Raw genomic sequence first — 21,801 nt, forward strand, 5'->3', positions numbered from 1 at the left:
TTCTATGAAATCACAGATGAGTGCAAATTGATTTTTCCAGTGCCAAAGCCTTTCACCTAGACATTTAAATCCTACATCAATAGATTCTTTAATTTGTTCAAGTACATGGGAGGAACTCTCAGCAGCCGGATTTGCTAGTGGAGTAGGTAGAGTTTCCTGTTTCTTTCTGTTTTTCCCACTTTTAGCCATCTTTCCAGCTCTTGTATCTATTTCAAATGTAGAATATGCCATTCGAAAGTTACAAGAAAACTAAATGGGGAAAATATATACTGAAAGTGAGGATCTAGGATAAGGATGTCTACTCCATACCATAGCCTATCCAGAAGTCCTGCTCTGATGAGCTGATCCATCCTCCCACTCAGCCCCATTCCCTGGCTTTCGTCCAAAACTATTGCTGCTTTTGGAGCAAAATGCACTTTCCCTCTTCTTCCCCATATAAGATTTCATATTGTAACTTGCCCAACTTCTGTTTAATCTTTAAAAATGACTTTATCAACCATAATATTTGAAATATTTACAGTTCACTTTATTTTGTAGTAACTCTCTGTCTCTTCAAGAATTCTAATCATAAATTACAAAGATTTTTCTGATTTGGTAAACGACTTTAGGGATTCTTTCTTTGGGCTCCAAACACTAGGCTACCCTTTTACTTTGCCTAACCCTAATATGGCGTATAAATATAATGCTGGTGAGATTTGTATTTTTGATTTGCCATTTTTGACCCTAATGGTATTTATATGTATTATTCTGACTCGTGTTTCAAAATTAATTTGGCAACATTCCCTTTCATTGCAATGACATTAAGTAGGTTTCTTTAGGGATTGACCTGATCCTCATGTGGCACAGTTTAAATATATGTTGTCCAGTTCTTGAAATAGAACTGTTTCCAGACATTGAAAATATATCCCTCTTATACCAGTATCGTTTAACATTAACTCAGCTAATGTCAGCTCGAGGTCATTTCATCAGTTTTAAACAAATCCCATCCACCAGTCTATCAGTGGTGTGCAGGTTTTATCTTATTGGCCCTAAATTTGCTGAATGTTTCTTGCCACTTATACTTACGATTGAGATCATGCACTTAACTGGTTAACATTTGGAAAGCTTAACTTGCTGGATACAAATATTCAGAGGGGCCCTATGTGGTGGAATGGCTTCATGTGAAGGAGTCTGATTATGGGTGTTGGACAGCAAGAGTGCTGCCCACAAGATAGTTGTGAAAATCATTGACAGAATGCAATGCACCCCACCTTGTCAAACCTGTTGGCTTCTGATTGATCCTGGTATTCTGAAACATTCCAAAAAAAAGTGCAAGGAGATTAAAGCACTTGTATATAACTACAAATATTCTGAATACAAATGATTAACAGGATTTTATTTTGTTGCAAAATCCAGTAGGTTCAGGCTCTGCCCTGGGGTTCCATGCAGAGCTCAGCATCAACTTTGGGTCTTAACATATTGGACTGGCTTTCGCTTTAAAAGCAGATCATCTGGAGCTTCATCCCAGTTTCCAGCCAAATATTTCAAATAGTTTTCCATGCCAAACTAATAATAGCAGTAACTGAGTTTGATCACTGGTGATTGAAGCGAAATTCAGCATTTCCTGAAAAGATCACTAAATGAACATTACACCTGTCCTAATCCATACTATTACCAGTGTGGAATGGACATAGGAAACCATAGGTGTGTCCACAATCTCTGCTGGGTCCACTTTTTTTGTTGTTGAGAATATGGACTGGAGATCAGGAGTTGAGTTGGAGCTTCAGTTGATTTGGATCAGGCATTGCCCAGGCAGTCAGCTTGGGTCAGTATCCCATTTTCTGGCCAGTCAGGGATTGGACTTGGGAGTTCAGTCATTCCAGGAGCCAGAAGGCATATAGGTCATGGTTGGGGTTTGGTTAACGATTGGAGTGAGAGGCCAATCAGAGTAGTTGTGAAGGTCAGTGTCCTGTAACAGGGGAGTTGGGAGTGAGGTTGGTTGAGGGGAGGGTTGGTACTGCAACTATTCTGGAGGCTGAAATAAAGGAGGTACTTTATAAATTAAATAACTGTTGATTTCTTTATATTTGGCATCTCAGTTGTTTATTTTACAAAATCTGTTTACTTGTGTAAAATTCAAATTTCAATAAAAATATTTAGAAAGAAAATAAACAGTATTGTGGGGAAATTTCCTTGATGGTCAACTGTTCTGAAATGTCAAATGGTACAATAGGAATGTTTTTTTAATTTTAAAAATTGTCACATTTTTGCTTTTGCTATTATAAGCTGACATCTTCTGAATTATTATTACAGTCCCTCAGTCCATAGCATAACCAGCAGTACATTGCTGTGGTGCTCATTTACAATATTTTAAAATCTGTACATATAACCATTAACGGAGCGGAAACAGGCCATGTTAGCCTTGCGAGTCCGCACCGGTTCACTGATTTTGTGCGCCCTCTTCAGGCATTGGTCTTGGTAGATCTTCATTTTTAAATGGTGATAAAGGAAAGGAAATGTGATATTAATCTGATGTTGCCCATTTTCCACCCTGACAATTTCAGCTTTTCTGTCTTCGATTCTAAGAATATTTCTTTAGATTGCTACAAGTGACCTTTGCAATTTGAATGCGGTCAGCAGTAGTTGTCAGTTGAGTTTATAAATCTTTCCATGGGTAAATGGCTGGAGGCTTGATCTTTATCACTTGTCAAGTGTCTGCAGAAGTGTATAGTTTTCAGCTTGGTGATGAATTCCAGTGCATGGATCCAGTTATAGAATATTACAGCACCTAAGGAAGCTGTTCATTGTGCTCTGCTGGCCTTGTGAGTATCCAATTAATTCAATTCACCTACTTTTTCCTTCTCAAAGTAGTTAACCAATTCTTGTCTTGACATTATAATTAGATGTGCTTCCACCAGTCTTTAGGGTCATGTTAAAATAAAAGCTTCCATTGTGTAATCTCTGATTCTTTTGTCAGTCATCATAGATCTATGTCACCTATCGGAAAAACACTCCCTTTATTTTATTAAAATGTTCATTTTTGTAAGCATTTGCATCAAATCTCTTAATTGCCCCATTTCGCAGAATAGCAACTTTAAATGATCTAGTCTCCCTAATTAACAGAAATCTCTCATATCTCATAACAGAAACCCTCTCTATCTCCTTCCAAGCATATGGCCCAAGATCTTACCACAGTCTTCCCAAGATAATTTCATTCCTTTCTGCCCTGAACTTTCATTAATAAAGCCAAAGTCCTTGTACTTTTGGAACACTCTTGTCAAATTATCCTGCCAATTTCAATTACACATCCTGGGCCCTTTACTAATAATGAACTCTATCATTAATTGGAATTGATTGGAAGAGTAAAACTCAACTAGAATTGCATTGTCATAATATGAAATTGATCGACCTTGCTGAGGAAGCATGATGCTGTACGTACTGATGCATAGTAATCGTTGGTTATGTGGCTTTGATGTTTCTACCCTACACTAGACTTTGGCTCATGACTGCTCAAAATAGCATTTGGAATGGGATTGCAACCTCAGATCCATGTTCTGGTAACAATTAGGTTAACTCAAATTAATTAACTCAATTCTACTTCACCTGCAACCCTGGTTCGGATCTGATGCTGTCTGAAGGAATTTGTACGTTCTCCTCATGACCTGCTTGGGTTTCCTCTGGGTGCTCCAATTTCTTTCTATCCTTGGAAATGTATAGTTTTGGTAATTGGGCAGGACAGATTTCATAGGCCAGAAAGGCCTTCTGTATCATTAAATTGAAAATACAGCAGTCATACGAAGTTGATGGAAGGAGCATATCTCTGCCAAAATGCTGATGCCCAATGCACAATGAACTGAGCATTGGATTCATGGATTGGAATTCAAAGATTGCTTTCATTGGATGACAGGACATTTAGAGTGGATGTGGGTGGGGTCCTTGGAACACTGAGAAAGTAAATGAGTTGCTGGATTTGTACTTGGGTGGCACAGCTTGCAGAAATTGATGTTAAAATAGCAAACATCAAACAGAAGAAAAGCAAATCTCCAGCCTCCCATACAGTGAACATTTGCATTTTGAACAGATTTTGTATGTTCTGGACATCTCAAAATCACCTGGTTGCTTTCATTTTGTGGGGAAATAGAGCGCTCAGGCAGTGTGCACACAGCCACGTTTCAGCATGTATTCTTTATGACTACTACTGTTGGTGAGGACATTTCCTTTTAGCCAGGGGAATGAGAAAACTCCTAGCCCTTGTTGAATTTTGCAATGTGATCTTTACTTTAACAGTCCTCAAAAATAGAAGTCTGTTAGGGTTGCAGTGCAGGATCAGCAGAGCTGGTGGTTTGAACTTAAAGTCTGCAGTAGATATGTAGACAGACTCTCTGACTGGAAACTTAAAATATCCCTATCTTGACATGCAATGTTGTTGAGAGGTATGGCATAGAAAAGGCTCCTCCTCTTTGACCTCAGCATCATAGAAGTATATTCCCTGATCAACCATTTACTACAATCTTTGGGGAATTTTTAAAAATTATATTTATTGAGCCATTCCTGATTATGTTGGAAATTGAATGCAATCAAAGATTTCTGCATTTTAAATTTTTTTAATATTTAGCAAGGAATTGTTAAAGAGAATATAATTTACAACATGAATTAACAAATTTAAAGGATAATTCCAGAAATGTATTTATTCTATGTGATTGCTTTGATCTAAAAAATAATTTAAATACTGCACACTTTGCCACAGAGGCAAAGTTGAACAATGACTTTAGTTTGCTGTAGTCAAATAAATCAGCTCAGAAGGTGACATTTCTCTATCAACTCAGCAGAGAGGAAGGCCATCTGCATTTTCACTGCACACCTGGAACACACAAGTTGTCAGCGAAGCATTTGAATGGACTTTTTTTAAAAGAACTTTATTTATTTGTTCAAAATACAGATAATAAGTAACATATATAACAATAAACAAAGCATGAAGGATATATTATATCCTTGTATATTAAAAAAAAAGAAGAAAAAAAGGAAACCCCCCTCCCCCCTTTCAGCCAACTCTCCTAAGGAGAGCCATAAAGAGAGGAAAAAAAATTAGATCTTAATATGTATGCATAATTTTTCTTTAATCAATGTAAATCAAAATGTAAATATTAAGTATAACAACCACTTATTAATAAAAAACTATAGTTATCACGTGAAACGTGTAATTTTTTTCCATTATTAAATGATATTTCATCTCATTATGCCATCTATTAATATCAATCATATTTGTATCTTTCCACATACTAGCAATACATTTTTTCACTACAGATAATGCTAAATATACAAAAGCAAGTTGAAATTTATCTAATCCCAGACCTTTCAGAGGTTGCAAACTACCCAATAAAAATACTGTCAGATCTAAAGGTATTTTAATCTTATACAGGTATTCCAGAAACAATTGTACTTTCTTCCAAAATTTTTGTACCATCCTGTAATATTTGATACATAACTGAACTATAACCCTTCTCTGGTACCTTCATAAGAAAAGTCTCAAATTTAGTCATTTCAGGTAAAGTCGTATCTCTACCAAACACATGCTTTACCAAAGATCGAATTTGATAGTAAAGAAACAAAGAATTCTTATCAATACCATAACTATCCCTCATCTGATCAAAAGATAAAAATTTACCTTTTTTAAAACAATCTCCCAAATTTTCCACAGCTTTAAATCTCCAATGTAATAGCATTTGAATGGACTTTCAGAAACATTAGACATGGATGGAATTAAAATTGTTTTATTTTGCATGTTGCAACATTGAGAGCATATCAGGTATCAATCTGTTATTACAAAATACTGTTGTTGAATGGCAGGTAAACAGATGCAACTTTTCCAATTGCCGCTGTTTTTTAAACAGCCATTTAAAATATAGTCATAAATTGGAAACTATCAGAGTATACAGGATCAGTTTTCAATAAGTTGTACAGAAATTGGCAGGCATTGTTAGAGATAAAGTTGTAGCAATGATATTGAATCTGTAAGTATCTAGCTTTGTAATGATACAACATGTATATGAAGCTGTAGCGGCGAACCGCAGAGGCTTAATCGAACCGGCTCGAGAGGTTCTAAGTGATGTCATGATGTTGCAATATGATGTCATTTGGAAAGTGTGGGGTTTTAAAAAGCTGCACGAGACTGCTTGAGTAAATGACTTTTACCGAACTTTGACTCTATTTCATCTGATCATTTTCTCGTTCTTCATTTCTCACTGTGACACAGTTGCTACAAAGCAAAGAACCATAGAATATTACAGCACAGAAACAGGTTGTATGGCCTTTCTAGTCTGTACTGAAATATTATCCTGCATACTGACCTTCACCCATTTCATATCCCCACATACCCCTCCCATCGATGTACCTGTCCAAATTTTTTTAATATTAAAATTGAGCCCACATTCATAATTTCAGCTCTAACTACACTCTGTGTGAAAGAATTCCCCCTATTGTTGCCTCCAAACTTCTTCCCTTTCACGCTTAACAGATGTCCTCGCCTAACCTCAGTGGAAAAGCCTACTTGCATTTATTCTATCTATACCCATCATAAGTGATCACTTTATCAAATCTCCCCTAATTCTTCTATGGTCAAGGGAATAAAGTTCTAACCTGTTTTACCTTTGCCCGTAACTCAAAGTCTGGAAACATCCGAGTAAATTTTTTGCCCTATTACAGTTTTATTGGTATCTTTCCTATAGTTGGGTGACCAAACCTGCACACAATTCTCCAAATTTGGCCTCATCAATGTCTTATATGACTTTATCATAACACGCCAATTTCTAATACTCAATACTTTGATTTATGAAGGCCAATATGACCCTATCTACCTGCGGTACCACTGTCAGGGAATTGTGCATCTATTTTTCAAGATCCCTCTGTTCTAACTCACTCCAAATGCCCTACCATTCACTATTTTTCCTACCTTAGTTTGTCCTTCCAAAATGCATCATCTCACATTTTGTCTGCATTAAATTCCGTCTGCCATTTTGTAGCCCATGTTTCCAGCTGATCCAGATCCCTCTGTAAGCTTTGAAAGGCTTCCTCACTTTCCATTACATCTCTAATCTTTGTGCCACCTACAAACTTGCTGAATTTACTACATGTAGATCATTGATATAGATGACAAGACAGTGGACCTAGCACTGATTCTTGCAGCATTCTACTAGTCTCAGGGCACTAGTCAGAAACAATCATCCACTACCACTCTCTGGCTTCTACCAGAAAGCCAATGCCAAATCCAGTTTACTACATCATCTTTACTACTTCATTCTGAGCGACTGAACCTTCCTGACTAACCTTCCATGTGAGACTTTGTCAAAGGCCTTATTAAAATCCATGTAGACAACAGCCTTACCTTCATCAACTTCCCTGGTAACTTCCTCAAAGCTCTGTTAAGCACAACCTACCAGCCATGTTAACTCTCCCTAATTAGTCCCCAGCATCCATACACTTGAATAATTTATTGAACACTAATGTCAGACTCACTGGCCCATAATTTCCTAGGTTACTTTTGGAGCCTTTTTTGAACAACAGAACAATATGAGCTATCCTTCAATCCTCTGGTGCATCACCAGCGGCTACGGATGTTTTAAAAATATCTGAGAGGGCCCCTGCAATTTATGCATGAGCCTCCCTCAAGGTCCAAGTGAATACCTTGTCAGGTCCTGGAGATTTCTCTACCTTTATTTGCTTTAAGACCACAAGCACCTCCTCCTCTTTAATCTACATAGACTCTATGACTTAACTCTGCTTACCTCTGCCAGGGAAACAAGCAGTAAAGAATCTACTCCAACCATTATTATTATTATTATCAGTGACTTGTGTTGAAATGAGTCCTTTGATGCATTTGCTGCAAAAGTGATTGACCTATCTTGTCTGGTGGATTTCTGGGTTGACGCTTTTCCTGGGATTTAGTTGATATTCAAGCATGCTTTTATTGGTGGAAATTTATCTCTGCTTTTCTTGGATGGAGCCTCAAACCTTAACTCATTTTGTGATGACTCTTGGGACGTGGATCAAAGGTACTCTCATTTTTGCAAGATTTACCACTAAACTGGCAGCTTAGACCCCCTCCAAAAAACCTGCAGATGATAGAAAACTGAAATAAAAGCGAACTACTAGAAACTCAGCAGATTATGCAGCATCTGTTGAAAGAAAGCAGAGTTAACATTTCAAGGTGCATTTTTTCTCTCTCTCTCTCTCTCTCTCTCTTTCTCTCTAATTTCCTCAATGTATTAGAGATAGCTCAAAAAATCCCTCTAACCATAGCATCATCTGACCAACTACTTCCTCATTGACTTACCCATCCCTCCCCTCGCCCTCTCTGCAATTTAAAACTATTTTCTCACCTTAGCGGATCTGATGCAAGGTCATAAATCAGCTGGGTATTTCTGTATTGATTGTTGTCAACATCATCCACGATTAAGCAGGTTATGAGGAGAATGGAGGAGTTACAATGCTACATTTGTGGGATTCTTCTAAAGATCTGGGTAAAATATTTCTCTCGTAATGTGGTTGTAATCATCCATTTTAATTTTTAAAATTTAGATGTACAGCATGGCAACAAGCCTTTCTGGCCCACAAGCCCGTGCCACTCAATTACACACAATTGACCTACAACCCCCGTATTTTTTTGAAGGGTGGGAGGAAACCAGAGCTCCTGGAGAAAACCCATTAGATACAGGGAGAATGGACAAACTCCAAGACAGTGCTGGATTTTACCCCAGTCACTGGCGTTATAAGTGTTGCACTAACTGAGCTTCCCTTGCAACTTTAAAAAAATAAATAATTTCTGTAGGAGTTTAGAATTATAAATGCTAATACTATGTCTGATGTAAATCATCATTCATTCTATTCCCTAATTGTGTCCAGAAATGGATTTTATCCCATTTTTAATCATTCCACATTTTTCTTAAAGAAAAAGGAATCCTATTTCTCGTTCTCAGTTGAAGAGCTGCTGAACTTCCCTTGCAGACATGGATTCAGACAGATGCCCTTAAAGCCCACCATGTTTATGGCAACCTCTTTGTTCATCTGCAGCACTTTCGAGGCATTAACAGATCCCTTTTAAAACTACTTTATCCACTGTGCCCTTTTGTTGTTAATAGCTCTGGAATGTGGAAACTATCTGTCCTATTTATGTCTCTACCTTGACTACATTGCCCTCTCAGCCTCCTTCACTCCAATGAAAATAAACCCACCAATCCAACACTCTTTGTGGAAGTGGTGAAACTAAATTTTTGCTCTGCTATTTTAATTTCTAGAATTATTTTTATTTTGCTTCTGTGATTGCCATTTGAACATGGTATACTAATTTCTGGTGATGAAACCTATCTTTTTATGAACAGACGTGCTCACTTTGTTAAATCATTTTATGATCTTTGTTTATGTGAGACAAATGTATAGTGAGCCAGTTATCTTAAGAATAGGAACAGGTAATAGAAAAATATTGGAATATGCAAAGCTTGATATTTCTGTTATTCTCTCTATTCTTTTCACCCACTTCACAACATTTGAACTGATTAATTGTACCTGTTCCTCCTCTCTATCATCAATTCACTGGTGTACTCTTGTCTGATTCTACTCTAATACCAGCTAATGATTTACTCCAGAGATCTATAGTTAGCCCCTCTATTATTTTCATTTTGTGAACTATGTTATTCCACATATATTACTGCAGCCTCGACCCAACCTTTGCCATTTACTCAAATTCACAGCAGATATCAGCACTGCTGCTATGGATGGGAATTTCCATCATCTGTTTGGGCCACAAAGTCTGGAATTCCTTCCTTCAACCTCTGGTAAGAAGTGACCAGACAAATTTCTATTGGATTCTTTCTCTCTTTGCTCCTAGATCATCTTTCTGGCTTTCTCCATGAAATTAAATTGTCATTATTAGGGAATGTGATTTGAAAATTCATTCTGACCTTTCTTTTTGTTTCAGTAAAACTCTACCAAAATTTTGCATTTTACTTGCTAGTCATTTCATCTAATTTGCAAAACTGTGTATTTTTGGTATACAAATTCAGAGAATTGATCTGTTCTGATCACTGGGATTTAATTTTTATGGTGATTCTTTCCATTATTTGGTGGATTATGTGAAGATCCTAGGAAATTGCAGAGAAAATTGTCCACATCATTTGGGAAAATTACCCAGTTGTATACCCATAAAAATGATGGCTCCTTCTCTCCCCGTCCTCTCTCCTAAACACCTGCCGCAACACCCACGTCAACTTTGAAAAATGTTTTTTGGCAAGCTTTTTCTTTTTAAATATTTTTATTGGTGTTTATAATACATTATAAAAACTTAAACAGTACAGTTATATATTGTGCTATAAGATTCAAAATAATATAAGAAATTAATACAAAAAAGTTTTTCATGTTAAAAAGAAAATTCAAAGCACAATGCTGTTGAAAATGGAATTAACCACAAAAACCATCCCAAAAGGGAAAAAAAACAAAGAAAATAAAAATCCCCTACCACTAAGCAAGGTTAAAAAAGTTCGGCGGGCAGCAACCTCCTTTGAAGAAGACCGCAGAGCCCACCTTACTGACAAAAGGCAAAGGAGGGAAAACCCAACCCCAACCAACCAATTTTCCCTGCAACCGTGTCTGCCTGTCCTGCATCAGACTTGTCAGCCACAAACGAGCCTGCAGCTGACGTGGACATTTATCCCCTCCATAAATCTTCGTCCGCGAAGCCAAGCCAAAGAGAGAGAAAAGAGAGATAGGAATCAGGTGACAACTACTTGGAAATGGACAGCATATTTAAAGTTATGATAATAGTCCATAAACGGGCCTCATGTCTTTTGAAAATTTGTATTTGAATCTTTAGTGGCATATCTATTTTTTTCTAAACTTAATCAAGACACAATATCATTTAGCCATTATGTAAGTATAAGTGGAGTATTGTCTTTCCATTTAATCAAAATTGCACATCTGGCTATCAATGAAATGATCATTAAATTTTGGTTTTGCGTTGGAATCTGTGACGAGTATTTAGAAGTGGTTTGGGAGGAATTGTTAGAGCAGATTGCACACACTTTAAAACATAGAATATTTGCAGGACTTTTGCAGAATGCTTTTTGCAGAAAGCAACAAAGTAGACAGCAGCTTGCCTGGGAGAGCATGTGTTCTTTGCAGGCAGAGGAGAACTGTTTTGCTCTTGGACAGGGAGGGTGTCAAACAGAGAGAGAGGACACAGAAATCAGTTCCTGAAGGACAAGCTGGCAAACTTCGGAAGGCTGCCTGATCAACGGAGAAGACTGGCATTGTGAAAGGTGACCTGAAAGAAAGGATCATCTGGATAACCCTGAAGGGGGCGAGTTTTGTCAGCAAGACTGATTGAGAAGGAATCTCCTGGAAAAGGAATCTCTCTCTGAAAACCAACAAGAACCCTCTTGAGTGGTAACCATTTGCCTGTTAAGCACCAAAAACTGGTGAACTTTGTTAATGCTAACTTCTGTGCACAGTACAAGAATTGCCTGCAACCAGTGAGATTGGACTGTGATCCAAAGAACTTTTCTAATCTTAAATATACATTACACACCTGTGCTTTGTATTAGAGGGGGGGATTAAGTAGTTAGGTTAAGTAGGTTAAGTAATAAGTTCAATTCTGTTTTCTTGTTCAAATATAATTAAAAACTACTTTTATTTAAGTAACCTATTGCTGCTTGTTTTTGGGGTCCTCCGTAACAAATCAGTAAAACATCATCAACTTGAAATGAACCAAATAGAGCAATAAAAGGACAAAGTTCTAATTTAAACTTGAGAATTACCACTAAAGTTTGAAAAATGTCTTACCAACATTTTTCTAAACCAGAGCACATCCAAAACATGAGAACCAAAGAAGCTTCACCAGTTTTACATTTGTCACATAGATGATTTTTATCTGAATAAAAATGAGACATTGTAACTTTTGACGTGTACTTTATGGACCACTTTAAATTGCAACAAACATTGTCATGCACGATAGGAGGTCGTATTAATCACATTACAAATAGAGTCCCACACCTCATCTGAAATAAAAGGTTAAAAGCTTGTTCCCATTCATTCTTAATTTTAACTAATGAGACTATCCTTCAATCAAGCAAATTATTATAAATAAGAGATATTAAACCTTTGAGAAATGCAGTAAATTAAAAAGTGTGTCAAGAATGTTTGCCTCGGAAATTTGTGGAAGTCAGGAATCTGACACTGAGCAAAAGGTCTAACTTCTAAATATCTTTAAATTCTCGTTTGTTAAGTTGCATTTTACCACCAATTGTTTAAAGGAAGCAAAATTTTTTCAAATAAAAATGTCTTTAAAACATTTAATACCCAATCTATGCCAGCCATTAAGGACCATAAGCAAGCTTTTTTTTAAATGTTATAATAGGTATCTTGGAACTCATTCAAGGTTGGCTAATTTACCATTTTACTTTGCACATCTGCAATATTATGTGTTTTGAGAATTGGGTACTGGAGTGAGCCAAGTCCCAACTGGTTCCAGTGAATAAAGTCTTAAATTGAAATGCAAAGAATGATGTACAGCTGGGCAGACTGATCTCTTCCCCCCCCCCCCCCATATAGGATCTAACTGGTAAAAATATAAACATTTGCGAAAACTACAGATTTATTATGCTACAAACATGTCCATAAGGACAAACTAATGGATGTGTGTGGTGTTTGGAGGTGAGGGGGGAAGAGAGAGACTTCCTCATTTATGTTATATAACTTTTTTTCTGAGTGGAAGGCTAAACAAACAGATTAGGTTTTTTAGAAAAAAAATATGAAGGACAAGGTCACTGGGGCTTACACTAAGACAAAATGAGAATAAAAATGACAACATAAATTGGCCGGGCATTATTTGTTGCCAAAGCATTTTCCAAGGTGCTTCATAAAACTTAATCAGTCAAAATGTATGCAAATTAAAGGAAATCTAGCAATGAGGATTACTTGTTCTTTGTTGCTTGCAATGTAGGAGATCTGTGTTTTCTGTAGATTTTGAATGAGGAACAACAGAGGAGATAGAGGATCATAATCCTTATTCTCAATCAAATCTTAATGCTAAGGGGAAATTCCTGGATTTGAATATTGAATTTAATAATTTCATATATTCGGATTCTCTTGAAGTTAGAGCCTGAATGACTAAAAGGAGTCACTGACTGAAGAGTGAAAAGATTGGGAAATCTACAGGAAGCCAGAATTGAAGGAGTTGAAATAATTGTTCAATGTTATAAAATTTTTCCAGTTGTGACAACTAATAGGTATAGATCCTTCCTTTGCTGTGAATTCAGTATCAGAGATGGATCACGTAGAACAATTAATTTGTCTTCAAAAGTTTCATGGTAACCTTCCAAATTGGGCAAAATTGTACCGATGAACCAAATTGGCATTAAATCTTAATACTGGATTACAAGTTGAATTGTTTGGGAACTTTGTATCTTCAAATGTTTTTGGCATTTTTACAAAACTTCAGCAGCTGTGGAATAACTTTTGAAAATCTCACTGGAGCCAAATTACAATTTACTGTTGATGGTTATGGCCAAGTAAATTGTCATCCCAAAATCCTCTAGGTATTCCCAAGGATGCAGTTGGATATAATGGATTTACGTTCAACATCTGGTCCCGAAACTCTAGCTTGTTTTATCTGTATCGATTAACAATATTTCTTCAATAGCATCATGAGTCTGAATATGATTCTCAACATGGACAAGACAAATGAGATGACTGTGCACTTCAGGATGAAGGTTGACCATTTTCCATTACACATTAATAGTTTCATGGTAGAGAGCACAAAGTTCCTTAGCATGCATATAAAGGACAACCTATCCTAGACCCACAACATCCTCATTAGTCAGGAAGATGCTGCAGCAGCTAAACTTCCTAAGGGGGTTGAGGGCACCCATCTTGATAACTTTTTACAGGAGGCTGCATCATTGTGTGGTACTGTAGCTGCAAAGCATCAGACCTGAAGTCAATGCAGAGGATCATCAAAATGACTGAGGGGATCACTTGAGGTTTTCCCCTCTCCTCCATTAACAACATTTACTGGGAGTGTTGATTAATAGGGCTCAAAGAATTATAGAAGACCCTTTTCATCCAGAACACAGTATCTTTGACTCACTACCATCATGCTCCCTCTTGTTTTTTTATTTTCTCTTGGTTCTGTTGTCTCTTAATTAATGGGGGTGTTGAGGAGAAAATGGGGGGAAAAAAAGTCACTAGAATATATACACGTACAAAGTTTGTATAAATATTGTATACATATTGTTAGAGATTGGTTATATTGTGACCTATTAAATAAAAAAATTTAAAAAGGTACAGGAGATGGTACAGGAGCATCAAAAGCCACTTTCAGGTGCTCGGATGCAGATAATGCACCGGCAGACGTGGCTGGGGGAGTGCAGCTGCGACATTCAGGTGGCCATGGAGAAGACGCCTTTCTGTCACCTCAACGTGCCAGCTGAAGGATAGCCACGTCTGAGCTAATACCGTCTCATGTGGACTTTGGCCGTAGTCCCACTGCTGCTTTCAGGGGATTCTCAGAGCTGGAGAATATACCTACAGGAGGAGTGTTAGGTAAGTGCTACTCCTGGCCAGGTTCTCCACTTTCAGGTGGCCACCTGACAGCTGGATTGGGGTAGACTAGGCAGCTTTACTGTCGAGTATTCTGGCCACCTGAAAGCAGCTAAAGTTAGAATTGCAAGGGTGGGAAATAGCTTCTTCCTCCAGGTTGTGAGATTGAATAGTATCCTGTAACTGAGTAAATAATCTCAAAATATTCATATTTATTTTAAATTCTATCTTTCTGTATTGTATGCTTTTTATATACTCTGATGTGTGTGCCTGTGGACTGGAAAAATGCTGTTTTTGGGTTGAATATGTGGTCAGATGATAAAGTTGAAGATGATGCATGTTTCTTCCTTGATGCATTTTCTTTCTATTCCAATAGCAAGCATTAAAACAGCAGGAAGTGGGTTAATCAACAAATCAAACATTGATCTATTGCTGATATGAGCTGAATTAACATACAGGGATGAATTGGTACATGTTGAAACCACAGTGCTATTTATTCCATTTATTTATCTCTCAGAGCATTCTGAATACTTGTTGGCATTGCTGTCAATTGCTGATCCAAACATTTATTTAAAAAGTTTAAATATATATTTTTTAAAAAAAGTGTAGAGAAATTTGTGTGTGGTCCAGGTCAAGGATTATCCCTCAATTTGGAATATCACATCAGATTATAGGCGATTTATTTCATTGTTTTATGTGTGAATTCTGGGCAATTGGCTGCAATCAGAATGTCAGAATTTATTGTCATGAATATGTCACAAAATTTGTTGTTTTGCAGCACCTTTATGGTTGCAAATATTGCTATAAATTATATTTTAAAAAATAAATAAACATCTGCAAAAGATGATGAAATGAAGGAGTGGCTGAGGGAAGAAGCTGTTTTTGTGCCACTGGGTGTTTATCATCAGGCTCCTGTACCTCCTTCCTGATGGTAGCAATGTGAAGAAGGCATGGCCTGGGTGGTGAAGGTCCTTGATGATAGGCTGCTTTCTTAAGACTCCACGTCTTGAGGATGTCTTTGGCAGAGTGAAGTCTGATGCCCGTGATGCAGCTGGCTGAATTTACAACTCTCTGTAGCCTTTTCCTGTCCTGTACTTTGGCACCTCCATACCAGACAGTGATGAAACCGATCAGAATGCTCTCCACTGTACACCTGTAATAACTTGCAGGAGTCTTTGGTGACATACCAAATCTCCTCAAGATCCTCATGATGTATAGCTGCTGGCGGGCCACCTTCATGATTGCATCAGCTAGAGGATCGAGGACAGATCCTCAGATATCTGAAGATGGTGATGGTGCTTGAAAAGACATTTATTAACTGTGAATCTTAAGATGTACTGAGCTATGATATAAATTATTTCTGTGGAATAAAACTTCAAAAAAGGAAGTGGTCAATTGTAAATTAGAGTTCATAAGAATGAGAATTTTATTGAAATCTTGGGGGCTTGACTGGATAGACATGAGGTTTTGATGAATAGCCATTTAGTAGAAATGTTAACTATATTTCCTATTCCACAACAGAACCTAAAACTGCTGCCAATTTCTAGCATTTCTGCACCCTTCAAATTCCGTTATCTGTAGAACTTTGCTTTTCATTGCGAGGATGCTTCCACTTGTGTGGCAATTTGAGGGGCAGACTTTCTGAATGGGGGTTCAGTCCTTCAAGTCTGAGATGGGGAATTACTTTTCCCAGGGGATCTTTGAATCTTTAAGAGTTCTTCACCTAGAGTTCTGCAGCGGCTGAATTCAAAGCAAAGCTGGGCAAAATATTTCATAAGAGGGAAGTTAAGGAAATGGGAATAGGTAGGAAAGGAAATTTGAGGATATGATTGAATTGCGATCTTAGAGTGGCTTGAGCGGAGTTGTGGCCAATTTCTTATCCTATTTCTTCATATGCCAAATATTGTGCAAATCTTGCTTCAGCTTACCTTTTTCCTGAAGGATGAGGAGATAAATGATATTCAACCTATTCTGTTGGACCTGATGAGCCAAATGTTGAAGAGCCATGGGAATATATTCTGTAGCCCTACCAGATTACAAGTCATTGCACTGAATCCATTTCACAAGTCCCACACACAGCAGATGCATCCCTTTGCAGTTCCCCACATTCTAAATCATCAATATGTTGTCTCCACATAATGCAGATGCATTAATCTGCAGTCCTCTCTCACTGTGGACACATCACACTCCGAAGTACTGACCCTGCTCCAACATAATGCTTTGCCTTGTACTGACATCGGAAACCCTGGCAAATTTATACAGATGCATGGAGGAAAGTATGCTGACTGGCTGCATCACAGTCTGGTATGGGGACACCTGAGCAAAAAGCCCTCCAAAAGGTAGTTAACAAAGCCCAGAACATCACAGGCAAAACCCTCCCCATTATTGAACATCTACAGGGAACGCTGTCATTGGAGAGCAGCAGCAATCACTCGTATTCAATGGTTATATGATATCATGTCTTATCTAAGTTTGGAAAAATATATTGGAGGGTTGAATTTGAGAAGTGATGGGAAGGCAGTGACACGAAACGGGGTAGGATTGGACCTCAGATGCAATGTGGCAATGTGAAGGGAATGCAGATAGTATTTTTACAGATTGAGAGGTGTGCAGAGAATTGTACATTGCAGGACATTGAACTTGAAATCTTTACAAAGATGTAAATTTTGAATTTGATCAAATGTGGGGTTCTTTCATGGATTATTATCACAACTTTTAAGTTTTAAGATGTACGGATGCTCTGGAGGCTCTCTGGTATCTGAAAGTCATTATTCGATAAACCTTGTTTAGAGGAAGAGGTTGGATTATTAGGGTTTTTTTTCTCTTTGCTTTTTTTCTTTTTATCCATTGAGATAAACTAGGTTTAATTGGATTGTTAATATTGATCATATCATAAAATTAGATGAAAATACCTGAGTAGTATAAAACTTTTTAATATAAAGGAATCTGTGGTTCTTAATTTGATCCAATCTATTGACTATTCAACATTAATTTTGGCCACATTGTGAGGAATGGATTAACTGTTAACTCCTGCATAATCATAGAACTCGATGCATTGAATGGAATAAGTAAATAATTATAGTTATACTTCTGATTTGCAATTTTAAGGTAATATTGTATATGATTTGATATTAATTAGAAGACCATGTAGAAAGGAGTTTTTCTATTAAAATATTTTGAAAAGAAAGAAAGGGACTTGTTTAAGACTCTGACTTTTGCATTTATTGATTTTTTAAAAATTCTCCCTGTATTGCAGTTTGTTACTTTCCTTTATCTGTTTATAGTTCTTTATATGTGGACATTGTGCACTTTTTTTGCACTACCAATAAGTGGTAAATTTTCCTTGCCCGCAGGAAACAAGAATCTCAGGGTTGTATGTGATGTCATGTACGGTATGTACTTTTATCAATAAATATGATTACATGAGCCACGCTGTAATCCTATTGTAATTCCAATGCTTGGCAATCTGCTCCTTTTGCAAGCCTTGATTTCCACCCACATTGCAATCCAACATTCTAAACTCAATTCCCATTGGCATTCTCAGCAATGTTCGCTGCAATATCCAAACAAACTCTGACCCGTCACATTTCAAGTTCAATGTCCTGCAATGTACAATTCTCTGCACACCTCTCAATCTGTAAAAATACTATCTGCATTCCCTTCACATTGCCACATTGCATCTGAGGTCCAATCCTACCCCGTTTCGTGTCACTGCCTTCCCATCACTTCTCAAATTCAACCCTCCATACTTGACTCAAATTGCAAGCAGGACAGTCTGCTCACATGGCCACTGCGAACGTCTACTGTCCCTCACAACATAACATGAACAAATTTGGCCACTGACTGTGATGTAACATTGTGTTAAATTGTGTTTTATTTGATGGTTATAATATGTTTTTGTTTCAGATTGAGACTTTTTTAAAATAAGTGAATTGTCAGCAATGGCGCAAGGGTTAAAACACCAGGAACTTCAACCTTTGGGCTGTCTGCATTGTTAAACGTGTTTCTTACTGGTTTTTTTTGTTTGTTTCCACCCAGTTAGTCTAACACCGGGCTAGTTGTTCATTAAATTAAAAAGAAAAGCAAGGACATTCCCAATTTCCTTGAAATGCTTCAATGTATCACACACCCTATTTGCATAATCGATTACATGACTGGTAATGCTCATAGCTTAACATGAACCTGAACCAAATTTAGCAAAGCAACTAGGCTTGCCTTGTAAGTTGTGTCCCAAGTGCTTTGATCATAATTTATGGAAAACAGCTTAAAAAATAATTTTCATTAAAGCAGAAAGATGAAAATGGAAAATGTTTCCTCTGTTGTCGGTTAGTTCTCTTTGGGTTAGATTTAAATAATTTTTTCTCCTTCATTACAAACAGCAAACAATAAAACAATTCATAAAGAGTTTACATTAACATGGACAAAGAGATAAAATACTGAATGTGTTGTACATTAGTAGAGAAAGCATTTGCCACAGGCAGGGATTTATAGATTGCTCAGCATATGACATTGTCAGAGAGAGTCTGGCATAATACACTCAAGCAGTTAACAATCACATCAATTTTTGACTGCAAATAATGAAAACTGTATTTAAATAGCAAGTTTAAAAATATATTTTTCATATTTTGAAACCAGTGCTGAATGATGCTTATTCTTGGTCAGTGGTTCTTAACCTTTTTGTTTCACTCAAATATCACTTTAAATATTCCCTATGCTATAGGAGTTCTGTGATTAGTAAGGGATTGCTTAAGGAGGTATGTGGGTGGAAAGAAAAAGTTGGAAAACCACTGTTTTAATTGTATCTAATTAACTCGTTATGTGCACAGTTTCATAACTCCAAAGGAAATGGGCCAATGACAATTTTTCTCATGCAAAATATTTCAGTAACAATTGGGTCCAGAGCTGTGGTTCTCAACCTTCCCTTCCCACTCACAAACCACCTTAAGCAATCCCTTACTAATCATAGAGCACCGATGGCATAGGAATTACTTAAAGTGGTATGTGAGTGGAAAGAACAAGGTTGAGAATTGCTCTTCTAGGTTGTACTTTTGAGAGCAAGTGTTTACGATTTATGCTAGACTGTTAACTAAAGTCAATGAGTAATTCGGTGCAGGTACCTAGAGTCCTGGTATGGTCTTAGCAGTATCTGAATGCGGTCTCCCAATAGCCCATTTAATTAGCTTCATATTGCACAAAATTTAATTATATATTTTCTCTGCTGAGGTCTTAATTTTCAGTTCTTTGTTCTTGGCCATATTTGAAATTTCATATTTGGATCTACAATTAGATATTAAATAGTTAAGCTTCAACATCTAAACTCAATTATATTATAATGATATGGGTTAGTGGAGTTGGCACTTCAGTTAAATGTTTCTTGTTTGTCTCCAAATATCTTTCATTTCATTTCTTCATAACATGATTCACAGTTCAAGGTTTTAACCAATCCATTTTTGCCCCTAGAAATTAAAGACCTATCTAATTCAAACTGTTGGATGGCTTGTACATTGGTGTTTCTATGTTCATGCCAATTCAGAAATTCCCAGTCTTTGGCATGCTAATAATGAAAGGCATATTGATATATTTTCAAGTCAAAATGGTGTCTGATGTGAAGAGGTATTAATGTATCCAATACATTACGGTTCTTCACTCTCTTTCTTGAGGACATATGTCATTAGGCCAGAGGTGCTGTTGAAATTAACTTGATGAACTCAATCATATCGAAGCAATTGTGCATTAGGAACAGAGAGGGTAGATATTGAGTCGAGTGGCTGAAATAATCAATTTAGAAGTCTGCTTAACCTGGATGATCTTCTGGGCTTTCTTGAAGATTGTGGTATTACACTGTACATGCAGGTGGATGTTCAGTCACACTCATTGATGATACATTGCAGTATCAAAGGTGCTGTGAAGGATGAGAAGGTGCTGGAATTAGCATCAAATGAATGTTAATTGAGCCATAGAGTCACTTTAGAGCGAAAGCAAGGTTTTAATTTACCAGAGAGAGAAGATCAAGTGAAAATAAAAATGTTTTTAAGGATGTATCAGGGTGGGCTACCTTTAATTTTTTTAATTTAGTTGTGCAGTAACAGGTCATTTCAGCCCACGAGTAGTTACTGGGGGTGTAGGTTAATTGGGCGGCACGGACTCGTGAGCTGAAATGGCCTGTTACCGTGCTGTATGTCTAAATTAAAAATAAAAAGGTTGCCCACCTCGAGTAGATGGTGTTTTTTTTCTCTTCAGAAATCAATTATAGATTTATCCATATAGAATATGGAAACTCAGATCATGCTATGGTTAGTCCAATCAAGATTTTAACCAGCTGAGAATTCCCAAATGCAGAGCAGTTGCAATGTAGTTGAACACTGTAGATACACACACGTTACTCCATTCCTTGCATTATTATGGGAGTGGGTTGTTGAAGTGGTTGATTGACTTGCCTGGACAACATGCAAACCAAAGATTTTGTACATGACTGATAAACAATAGTTTGGTCATGGACAATTCCATGAAGAACTTTGATACCACACATTTTTGATGATTTGTGAAACTCAGGCCACAGGAATTTATTTTTATTTTTTCAAACTTTATTTAAAGATGGAAAAAACATAACACAGTCCAATAATAATCAAAAAATAATTTTACAAATGTATATAAAACAAAAACAAAAAAAAAGACAAACATCCAATAAAAAAAAACCCAGACCAGCCCTCCCACCCCTTCAGCCAACTCCCTTAAGGGGAGGCAAAAATATAAATTATATACAAAAAAAATTATAAATGTTGAGAACAATTCAAAGTATATCTAAATGCATATATTCCAAATACAGAGACCATTTGCTAACAAAAAAAGAATAATTATCATGTAAATTATAAGAAATTTTTTCCATAACAATACAAATTTTCAATTCATTTTGCCAACGTAGTATATTAATCTCTGTATTGTCTTTCCAAATACTCGCAACACATTTACGCACTACTGATAACACCAAATGTACAAAAGCAATTTGAATTTCATCCAAACCTAATCCCCTCAACGAAATCAAATTACCCAGCAACAAAATTGTTGGGTCCAATGGCAATGTAAAATTATACAGTTTTTCCAAAACCACTTTAATTCCTTGCCAGAATTGTTGAACTTTTACACAAGTCCAAACAGCATGTTAAAAAAAGTTCCAATATATGAATCACATCTACAACCTAAGTCTGAATTACTAAATCCATATTTTTAGTTTTTCTG

General features: G+C 36.8%; 1 protein-coding gene across 12 annotated transcripts in view; it reads left to right on the forward strand.

The window, feature by feature from the left end:
• pik3r3b (phosphoinositide-3-kinase, regulatory subunit 3b (gamma)) overlaps positions 1–21,801 on the forward strand; it is a 582,698-nt gene that overhangs the window by 67,325 nt on the left and 493,572 nt on the right. Inside the window, exon 3 of one of the 12 annotated variants that reach the window (XM_069938744.1) lies at positions 17,919–17,957. The exons of the other annotated variants lie outside the window; for them this stretch is intronic. Within the exon in view, the coding sequence (XP_069794845.1) occupies positions 17,919–17,957 (39 nt within the window). The remainder of the gene's footprint in view (positions 1–17,918; positions 17,958–21,801) is intronic. 12 annotated transcript variants of the gene reach the window in all.

The sequence above is a fragment of the Narcine bancroftii genome, chromosome 5 (assembly GCF_036971445.1).
Source record: "Narcine bancroftii isolate sNarBan1 chromosome 5, sNarBan1.hap1, whole genome shotgun sequence".
NCBI classification, from domain to species: domain Eukaryota; kingdom Metazoa; phylum Chordata; class Chondrichthyes; order Torpediniformes; family Narcinidae; genus Narcine; species Narcine bancroftii.